Source organism: Prenolepis imparis, unplaced genomic scaffold, assembly GCF_030444845.1.
Source record: "Prenolepis imparis isolate NDT839.2.m4 unplaced genomic scaffold, iyPreImpa1.0 SCAF_4, whole genome shotgun sequence".
Classification (NCBI taxonomy): Eukaryota; Metazoa; Arthropoda; class Insecta; order Hymenoptera; family Formicidae; genus Prenolepis; species Prenolepis imparis.
The window spans coordinates 15,648,234-15,659,682 of NW_028141162.1; the positions used below are offsets into that span (position 1 = coordinate 15,648,234).

Consider the following 11,449-nt stretch of genomic DNA (forward strand, 5'->3'; position numbering starts at 1 on the left):
AATTATATAAACGTGCATTTTTATATCTTTAGCCAATATTTTTATTCAAATTAATGTTCTTATAAAAGATTGCAAAATTGTTTTGCAGACTGGTGACGGTGTAAATGACGCTCCCGCCTTGAAGAAAGCCGAGATCGGTATCGCCATGGGTTCTGGCACTGCGGTCGCGAAATCTGCTTCGGAGATGGTGTTGGCAGATGACAATTTCTCCTCTATCGTAGCCGCCGTAGAAGAGGGTCGTGCTATCTACAATAACATGAAACAATTTATTCGTTATCTCATTTCTTCCAACATCGGCGAGGTCGTCAGGTATTTACAAGATATACGAGTGTTCAGTGAGGAAAATTACGATAAAATTCGAATTTAATCGATAATTACATCTTATTTTGCAGTATATTCTTGACCGCTGCCCTTGGTCTTCCCGAAGCTCTTATCCCGGTCCAACTTTTGTGGGTCAACCTGGTCACTGATGGTCTTCCAGCTACCGCTCTCGGCTTTAATCCACCTGACTTGGACATTATGAGCAAGGTAAAGTCAAAGAGATGCGCCGCCATATTGTTGAATATGGTGTAATGTACGTTAGATCTTACTATTGTGTGTTCTTTGTAGCCCCCTCGCAAGGCCAATGAATCGTTGATTTCCGGATGGCTGTTTTTCCGCTATTTGGCTATTGGTGGATACGTAGGCGCTGCCACTGTCGGCTCAGCTGCTTGGTGGTTCATGTATAGTCCGAACGGTCCTCAATTGAACTATTATCAAGTGGTAAGTTTCGACAAAAGTTTGTTCACCGCTATAATCATAATTATTTGAGAATTATCGGAATCGGTTTTTTTAAACCTAATGTGATGTCTAATGTGTCGCTTATACAAAATATAGACTCATCACTTGGCATGCCTTGGTGGCGGAGAGGAATTCAAAGGCATCAACTGCAAAGTCTTCTCTGATCCTCACCCCATGACTATGGCTCTCTCTGTGTTGGTCACTATTGAAATGTTAAACGCCATGAACAGGTAAGAAAAAGCTTGTTACATAATTTGCGTAAGAGTCATGTTTTTTACAGTTATAATAAAATGTATTTCTTTACAGCTTGTCTGAGAATCAGTCGCTCATCAGTATGCCGCCTTGGTCCAATTTGTGGCTCATCGCCTCCATGGCTCTTTCCTTCACACTCCATTTCGTCATCCTGTACGTCGATGTTCTTTCGGTAAGTACTTTTTTGTACATATCAAAATTGTAGCAGCGGATGGCCGAGGAGTCTTAGTCTTCCAGCAACTCGAAGTGCATAAATTTGAAGAATTCGAAAAATCGTTAACTCCATTGTTTCAGGCTGTATTCCAAGTGACCCCACTAACGTGTGAAGAATGGCTTACCGTTATGAAGTTCTCCATTCCAGTGGTACTTCTCGACGAAACCTTGAAGTTCATTGCCAGAAAGATCACAGACGGTGAGAATCCAATTTACACCGTACATTGGATCGTTCTAATGTGGGCTGTGTTCTTTGGACTGTTGCATATCTGTCCCATATAGAACGTCCGCGAAGTAATAATAATTAATCTAGCAGATGATGTTTTTTTCCTATGGAAAAGCATCCGCGACTATAAATCCTTGGACTCGCAATTGCATTTAACCGAAGCTCTTCCCACCGTGACGCGGGAAGGCGCGAGATAAGTTATTAACAGAGTGCGTTCAAGTGAGATTTTAACAAATTTGACTGTTGTGCATGGTGTTAGTACGACCATATGTATATGAGATACGCCACCAAGGCCCACCATGCCCGCATCACACACACCGTACCCCGACGTTGCTCAACGATCACGGGTTTCGAGTGGCATCGAGTGATCTATAAAGAAAGACCCCTCAGCGTAAATCAAAGATTGTGATCGTTAAATTATTTTCTACGAGTGCCTTTTGAACATTGAATTCCCCTCTGCAATCAATACGAAATTGTTCGTAGATGTTCTTTCCGATGTAGATGTGTTTGATGACGCGTCCCGATTCTTATCCTGTGCACTATTATTTTTTTGTGCCTTTTTTTGTCTTGAACATTATGCACTTTTCGGTATGGTTTGCAATTAATTGGATAAATTGGGGCATCAGTCCTGTAGCACACCAACGTAGTTGAAACCCATGTTGATTTATTGCACGTATTTATTTCTCCATCTGTGTTTCATGCCGATACTTAATATTATGACACAATTTTTATATCTGTGCATATCTGCGGGATGTATAATTGATCTCGATCGATTTGGAAAGTACAAAATACGGCTTGTTATAATCATACCGGAAATAATAACTTCGGTTTGCAGCACAGATTCGTGATATGAGCAGAGGCATTCCTATTTAAAGTAAATAGACGCGTTTACACAACGAAGACAATAAAACATTCGGCAGAAACGCAGATGAGAAATAAACAATTCCTATAGTAGTGGCTATATTTATATTTGACTTCCCTTTCCCTCTGATTTTTATTTTCAGATTGAGTTTAATGCATCACGCACGCATTGAATTAAAGGTGGTTAATATTCAGTTTACGCGATCAAATCGTTTTATAAATTTTCCACTTACATTTCTTTCCCATTGCTTTCAATGTTGCTTGTTATAAATCACCTTTATTGATGGATTCTTAGTGTCTGGTGTTCCTGTTTCAACCCCGAAGTCAAAACCGAAGCTGTCTGAACGTTTGCTGAAATGAGGGAATACAAGAACTTCGCACTAACGGATCTCATTTTGTGTCCTACATACCGTGTCTTCCTTCCCGTAGAAAATAATCCATGCACGCTAAAATTAACAGCATGTTTTTGGTAAAATCCTTTCTTATCGTAATCTATTCCTTTAGTAACTATGTATCCTGTTGTGCCATGCGATTAACGAACGATTCAATTTCGCGCATTATTTAGAAAATACGCGCTCAGTAGATATCTACTTTATTAATTTATATAAGTGGATCAGAAAAAAACTTAGTTTCCATGTATTCATAAATTAACTTTCTATCGAGATTCTTGATTTATATCTAATCTGTAACAATATCGTAACAAATTGTGAAGTAAAATTTTGTAAATATCTATATCTATAATATATATTTATAATCGATCTCTTTTTAAATTAAATAATGTATACAAAGCGATTTTTTATATCGATCGTAATCGGCACAGTAGGATTTCTTCTAATTTCTCATCCTGATTTGCGACAGCATCTGTCCTCTATGTATATAATCTATTACATACATATATATATATATATATATATATATATATATATATATATATATATGTATATATATGATTTATGTATTTAAAAGATCTATGCAGTACAACGTAGATTCGTGTATCGATAATTTTCGGATATGGACTGCAGAGATTCGTAAGTGTAAGATAAGGCAACTGTCAAGCGCGGATGAATAATATAATTGACTTTATTATTTTTTTCAAAACACACCGACGAAGCAGTCCATAGATTTTCTAGTACATTTGTTCATATACATAATTATCAGAGCAGTGTTCCGAACACGGACATACTCAACATTGAGATCAACTATCCATTTTTATTAATAGTGATATCAAGTTACGTTTTTTTTGTTCGTAGGATTAATAAAACGACAGAATTTTTTAAAAATAAATTCATCATTGATAATAAAAATAGTTAGCTAGACGCATGTATCATTGTGTTTCGTCTCTGCTCCCGAAAAGCTTTTTCGCATTCAGTTTTCAAGCACGCGCATATTAAACTTACAAGGACATTCCTAATCGCAAAATTCTGATTTTAATTAAATTTTACGAATACATAGAGGGGGGCCTAAATTTAATTATTTTTGACTAACACATAAAAGATTGCTTTAGGATTGAAGATCGTTTTCTCAAAAGAATCATTGTTTTCTCTTAATATACTTATTTTATAAATTATTTAAAATATTAAAATATGTTTTTATTATGTTAATTTGAAATAAACAATTTAATTTGGTAAAATAGCTTTAATAGATAGTATAATATTCTAAAGCATCTTCAATATTAATAAATATTGATTTCTTTTCTATTAATCTGATTTTTTCTTAAAAATAGGATTAATATAAAAGAAATCAATATTTATTAGTGTTGAAGAAGTCTGCTTTCGGAATAATATATTATCCATTAAAGCTATTTATTTTTTAGTGGAAAAGAAAAATATTTTTGTCTAGTGACGCTCCCATCTCTATGTATATAAAAAATTTTATTAAGGATCGTCGAGCTTGTGTTTCATTGAACTGTGATATAGTCTCTTTGACAAAAATTTATTTGTTCGAGTCTAAGTTACAAAGTGTCTATGTGGAGCTTTCCGTTCATTTTCTCGTTTATCAACGTCGTAATCTCAAATGATCAATATGACAGACATTCGCCGGCCCGCAGAGCTTTTGCATTAGGAAAGACAGTCTCATCATGATTATTAATCGAGGATATTTTTCGATTGAGTGAACGCGAGTTCGGTCACTGCCTTAGCTACACGCGCCACACACGAAACGAGAATAATAAATCGGTGTCGTATCACGAGTACGTGGGCCTTCTGATGCATCTGACCGCTTAAAAGTCAGTTCATCCGCTGAGAACGTAATCTGTCGGTGTAAGCGTATAATAAATTCTCAAAATACATACGGACGAAAAAAATTAAAATCGAAAGAAAGAGCGCTCGTCTCTTAATTTCAATCTCTTTTTCCCTTCTCGTTTATTTGCGACACGTTGAGCAAGAAGCCTCATCTTTCACAATTCTGAAGCTTAGTCTCCTCGCTACGTTCGATCCGAGAGAGAGGATAGATAATTGACGCAAGAAGCAAGAGCGATGTTATACCGTGAGACAGAAATTGTTTCGAATAGCTTCTATACACTTTCACCGACAGTGCACGATCCAACGTTTGTCCGGATCTTCATAGAGAGAGAAAGAGAGGATCGCCGTATAAGACGGTCCAGCGATCCTTTAGCGCGCGAGACGCAACGCGAGACGCTCATCCGCTCCTCGGGACACGTGCAAACGCAACAAGACTGACGATGTGTTCCTCGCGAAGGAGCGGAGAGACGGTTTTTCCGCTGCGTTTTTTTTTTTTCTTTTTTTTCCGTAAGCGCGCGCGAGACGCATAATAATTTAATTGCGCCACTTTTAGGCAGGCGCACTCTTCAGGAATCGTGCCGCAGGCACGGTAGTGTAATATAATTAATTAATTAATTTAGGCAATGGTTAAGGCGTGATACTTTGGTATGGGCATAATTAAAACTTAATCAGACCGAACGAGTTAGCGCTGCTACGCTGCACTAACAAACTTGTGTCTCGAGTAATGTTTTGTTTTTTTTTTCCGAGTAAAACGGAATTAATTTTTTAGCGTGAGAGTTTAAACTGTCCTATCGGGATGTTGTATCCCCTCGACCAATGTTCACCTGTGCACCGCGAATTTTGCGCTCTTCCGCTGAATTTTCGTTCGCGAATCGGTGCGCCTTTGCAGCGAGAAGATGAGAAAAGTCACGCCGAAGAATAATATACGTACGATATTTAATTATTTTTGTAAAAGATACTCCTCGAGATTTGGTATATAAACACTGGAGTCAACTAATCTCAATTTTTTGAAGAGAAAAAAAAATCTCAAAATATCTCTTCCGACTCTTGTCATTATCGTTTCTATCACAAGGCACAGAACTCCGAACGCTCTCATTCGAAGCGATAACGATTAGCGCAGTTAATTAGCACAGTTACTGGAGCACAGGTACTCGTAGCGAGGGGATCAATTCCGGTACGGAGAGTCTAATGCAGTTCCGTGACGCTCAATAAATTCGACGAAATTAATCGGGGAGTCTGGATGCAAGATAATGCGAGCGACGAATCTCGAGGAAGCTCCCAAAAGCAGTCGCTTCGTAAATTCATAAGTTTTCGAAGGTCTGAAAAAACCTGAAAAAAATCGTGAAATTTTGTACAGAGAGATGAAAAATTCTCGGGAACAAAAAGCTCTCCTTCGGGATTCGTCGCTCGTTACTCCTTCGCGTCCGAGTCTCCACTTCGTCCATGATGTATCTGTAAGTACTTGAGTGTGCATTGTATTTTACGTTGATCGAAAATGACGGAGTAGTGCCATCTCGGCGAAAGAACGCTGCGTGACGTCATACAATTATCGATGAGTTTGTTTAACGAAAATTGCAATCTGCGTATGCATATTTGGTTTTTAAGATGCTGAGTTTGAAGAAAAAAAAATGATTTATATTTATAATTGTAGCTGTTTGCACATATATTTGACATGTCATGTTTAATTTATTAATTATAATTTAAAAGAAAATAAATAACATTTTTTTATCCAATAAAAATTAAATACGTAGCTAATCTCGTTGAATATTTCTCATCGATCTTTGTGTGACGTCGACAATTAAACGCAGTGTCCAGCGACGATGAGACTACGATCGCGACGTTTCCTGCAGGAAGTACCTATATTTCTCTAACGATAATAAAGTAATTATTAATATTATTAACTTATAGAATACTATGACATATTGAGTGATTTGAAATCACACACACATACATACACACATACACACACCTACACTCGCCGTAGATGCGTTTTGCGGCGAAGGAACCTGGCGATTATAATTCCGGGTGTAATCAGATTCGCGTAGAGGTGAGACAAAGATAAAAAAAAGAAATAATAATTAAATAAAGAGAGAAAAATATTATACAACCACGAATCCGACTATTGCGCGGGTTTACGAGATCCAGTCTATATATATGATAAATATAATATATAATTACGTCATGTAATTATATCATGTAATTACCGGCATTTCTTGTGTTGGCGTTCGCAATTTCTTTATTTATCGTTTTTTGATTCGTCTTTTTTGTCGTGTATTCAATTCGAGCTCGTATACGGAACGATATTATAACAAGTGAGAGTTATATTATATGGACGATATGGAACGATTTAGAGTGCATTACTTGTTATAATAAAAAGAATCATGTGTTACTAACATACGTGTCTCGATTCTCAATGATTGGCCTATTGATCCGCCGGTGACTTTCGCTTACAAATTTGACAGCTGCCGCCCATGTTAATATATTTTACTATCACGAAACCGAACACTTGATACACCGCTGAACGTAATAAGTGTTTGGTTCAGTCTGTGTCCCTAAGTATGCCTAAAAGCCCCACTTCTAACTTCTTCTTGCCTTTTTTTCTATCGTTATCTGTTATTCCTCTCACGAGATTCCGAATGCTCATTGTAACCACAGCTGGCTTAAGACATTCAAGCATGGGCCAAAGTTATAGAAACTACTAATTATGAATATAAAGCTAGAATTTTAGAATGAAAATTAAATTTTTCTATTTTTTATTCGCAATTTCATAAATAAAAAAATAAAATTAAAATGCGATTATATTTTTTTAAGTTATGTGTACATAAAAAAATTATATATTTTGTAAAGATTTAAAATCTGATAGAATCTGGCTCAATAATTACAAAATATTAGGTCCGCTCATCCTATGATTAAGGCAGCCCTTGCTTTTATAATATATATATGTAATCTTTGGAATTTCTGTGGATATAATAAACCTCGAAAGGTTCTTCGCAAGGACTTCTCGGTGGGGACCATCTTGCGAACAGCTCGCCACACATCGCGGAGGCAAGATTTCGGAAGATAAAACACCTTTAACGGTGATGCCGAAATACCATATTCTTTTTCGCCATAACGAGTCCTCGAATCTTTCCATTCTCGCGACTATTATGTGTCCCATCTCTCCCCTGTTCTCCACCCTCTTTCCACTCCACGGAAAGTTGTGTTTGGAGTTTTTGCATGCGTTCACTGGAAAATAAAAAGACCGATGTGATAACTGTCGACCCGGAATGATCCAAGTCCTAAAATCGAGGAAGTTGAAAAACGTCACCCTCGATACAACGCGCCACCTCGACACCCCTTTTTGCTAACCCCCTGCCTGCTGGTGTGTGCCAAACTGTACAGTCACAAGGAAGGACGGTCTTCGGGAACGGTCTACGGACACGTGTATGATACAGGTAATGTCGAAATTTTAAGATACTATTTTTTAGTTTTAAGAGACTAACTTTTTTAGCTATAAGCGCTTTAATGCAAGACACGTCACATGAACTACATTTCGAAAACGAGAGCTACTTGCAGGGTAGCAATATGTGCATCATCTGATCGAAATCGCGTTTTCTTCGTTTTTTGTATATAATATATAATTTCTATTATAACATGCATTTTTCGAAGGAGATGTTAATATTCTGTGATATTTTCTTTGTTCCATTATGTGTTTCCACAATTTAAAATAGATACGTATAATATATACAGAGATCTTTCTTATATATTTTTTATATTTTTTATATATAAGACACATTTCTCATCACATGCATATAAATTCTAACTTTAAGAATTTATTGTAATAATATGTATATTTTTTATATTTTTATATATAAGATACTATTCCTATATAAATTCTAAGTCTAAGAATTTATTCTAACAATATATTTTCTACATATATATATATATATATATATATATGATACTATTCCTCATTACATGCACGTGACTCATATGTAATACATTTGTATCGCATATATAACGCACAAAAATTACACGTGTGTCCGGAAAAAATCCTAGATTTTCACATTCCCTTCACGCACACTCACACCGCCGCACTAACGACGCATCATCGTCGCCAAGGCTTGCATCGATTAGCAGCTGCATCCCGCTCCGTAGCTGGACGAGGGCGCGTGGCTTCGCCGTAGCTGAGCCAGCGAGAGTGGCTTGGCTTGGTGGAATAATCGATGTTACCCTCGTATGATTGCAGTGGCACCGCCAGTGACGCCGTCGAAATAAAGACCGAGTGGGCGTAGGGCGAATCTTGAGAGAGACACCTTAATAATCGGCCGCAGTCGAGAAATCTCGGCGACTCAGCACTCACATACTACACTCTCGAGCTGCTCTCGAAGAGGGACCGGAGACGTCTTTTATAACAGAACAAAAATATTCTCCCTCCTCACTATTCACCCCTTTTGAGAATGCGAAACCAAAGCACTTGCATCACCCCTTTGTCACCCCGCGACACATGCACTGTTGCAAGCACCATACAAACGCGAGCACTCACTCGCGTTTGCACGTTCGTCTGCCTGACGATCGGACGTCCAAGATCCATCTCCCCGATCGGGAGATGACGGAGGAGAAGGAAGTGAACGAATGTACGATTAGCTTAGGAGGATTAGAGTATCGTCGCAGTCTATTATCTCTAATTGATTCGTTTATTACGTTGTACGCGCTGGTAGGTCTCTAATTATATCATGATTGTGATGATGAGCAAATAAGGATATGTTGATTTTACTCGAATTAAAAAATTCGTACTCTATTTCATTTATCACTAATCAATCTATCATCGGAAGGGGAGAACCCATCGTGGAGAGAGATAAAATATTCTTCTTTCATCAAAAGGAATAGTTATGCAATTTGTCGAACTGCAAAATTGCAGCGATTTCGCGACATGGTTTTTTTTATTCGCAAGGATCCGTACATTCGTTCGAGCAAATCTCGTTCATTTAGTCCGATTAATCCGAGGACCGATCGTTTCAGATCGCCGATATCGAGAGGAGGATGCAGAAGCGCGCTATAACAAAAAAAAAGCGAAAAAAAAAACAGTCAGCCTTGCACGCGCTGCTGCGAACCTTTTCCACTTTAGCTCTCCATTCTTTTTTTTCCTCCCTTTAGGTCTCCGCCACTCGTTAATAGTTCTCGTGTGTGTTATGTTGCAGTAAATGAGGTGGTCGTCGACAAGTGGAAGGCCCAGTAAATGAGTGGGTCGTCGACAGGCACAAATCCCACACACTCCGCCGCCGCCGTAAGCCGCCACCGAGCGCTTAACAAAAAAAACAAAAAAAAAAAAAGAAAAAGCAAGCTCAGCCCGAATGAATAAAAAAACAGACAAAAGCACAGACAAACGAACGACATAACCGGCGCGCTTGCGTTTGTGCAAGTATACCGCAGTAGAACAGCATCGCTATAATAACAAGAGAAAGCGCAGCAGCAATGTACTCGATAACCACACTTAGCTACTTCTACCTGTCGCGATCTTCTGCAGCCAGTTCGGGGACTTCCCGATCGATCGAAAGCTGCCCCCGCCTCGCCGCCGCTTTCGTCTTCCTTTTTTTTTCTCTTTTTCATTTCAATCTTCTCCCTTTCCGCAAGATCGCTGCGCGAAGGATCGTTCGCCTCGAGTTCGTCGTCCAGCAACGGCGAACGTGAAGCGAGCGAACCAGCTTGGGAAAACTCTTCGTCTCTTCGGTGTCTAGAGCCGCATTAACGTTCTTAACTCAACGACTGTGCCTTCTTAGAGCCGGTTGCGCCAACGTCGATTAAAGCTAATCTCGGTCGAGCTACTGTCTACCCTGCGAAATTTTTTTTAAGAGAGAAATTTGATTGCGGCTCTTTAATTCTCCGAGCCGCACGGTAACTTTTAATATCAACGTCGCGCGACACATATATCTTCTCCGAAAAGAATTGATCGGTAATAATTAAAAATGAATGAATTAATAGAGAGATTCTCTCTATATAATATGATATTTCTTCCTTTCGTTCGATTGTTAGACGAAACCCGAGTGAAAGATTAGCTGACTCAAATCGTCGGTGCAACTCGGCCTTAGTTTCCTATCCGAGCGAGGAACGAGAATGTGATATAGCTGATTGTGAGAAAGTAGAGGAGCGCTGCCTTGTATTCCTTTGACCTTTCGCTCCGCGAAGACGTGTTAATGCATATAATGCAACCCTTAACATAATCCTTCCTCTGTCCAAATAACTGTCAATCGATCGTTTGATAATTCCGAGACGACGGCTTGTCCAAAATCTTTGAGTGAGATCCTTAAAGCGAAGTCGTATCTCTCAGTGAAATGATAATCCGATTTTCTTGAAACCTTATTAATGTAGAGATAGATAGATTCTCGTGTTCGCTTTTCGTTTCGATTTAATCCCACAAATCTCATTGTTCCTTCTCTGTTTTTTTAGATACGCTTTTTTCTCGCCATTTTGCGCTTGCTTTCACGTCGCTTTATTGACGCGTTTTATCTTCTTTTTTTCTATTTTTTTCTCTTCGCGTTTCATATTTTTGCTCTTTTTTTTAAATTTCGTTTGTAGTCTTTTCGATATGACAATCTCGCTGGACGATACATTTCTCCCCCTAAATTCGGCGGTCGTGTGTCCTTGATTATGCAAACAAATAGAGGGCAACAATCTACATTTTTTAAATCTGCATTAAAACAATCTTTGCCTCTTGATGACACAAGTGCAAAGTTTTCGTCCGTCTTTAAACGCGAAAGATATAAGTGTCATGAAATTATTTTGACGTGATTAGTTGTCTGATAGAGTGAAGATTGCGAGCCTTCCTGTACATCTTTTACAAAAGCGTCAGAGGAGATACTCTCCAAGGAAAACACAAATGCGGCCATCCACCCTTTAT

General features: G+C 38.4%; 1 protein-coding gene across 7 annotated transcripts in view; it reads left to right on the forward strand.

Moving 5' to 3' along the window:
- The window catches only part of Serca (ATPase sarcoplasmic/endoplasmic reticulum Ca2+ transporting SERCA), a 43,219-nt gene extending 33,292 nt beyond the window's left edge, over positions 1 to 9,927 (forward strand). For 3 of the 7 annotated variants that reach the window (XM_083036994.1, XM_083036995.1, XM_083036996.1), the window contains exons 8-13: positions 89 to 309; positions 393 to 528; positions 610 to 762; positions 877 to 1,010; positions 1,087 to 1,204; positions 1,327 to 2,459. In XM_083036994.1, coding sequence (XP_082893120.1) covers positions 89 to 309; positions 393 to 528; positions 610 to 762; positions 877 to 1,010; positions 1,087 to 1,204; positions 1,327 to 1,527 — 963 coding nt within the window. In that variant the 3' untranslated portion in view covers positions 1,528 to 2,459. The other 4 variants (XR_014425248.1, XR_014425247.1, XM_083036998.1 and 1 more) reach the window with 4 other exon arrangements.
- Positions 9,928 to 11,449: the final 1,522 nt, after the last annotated feature.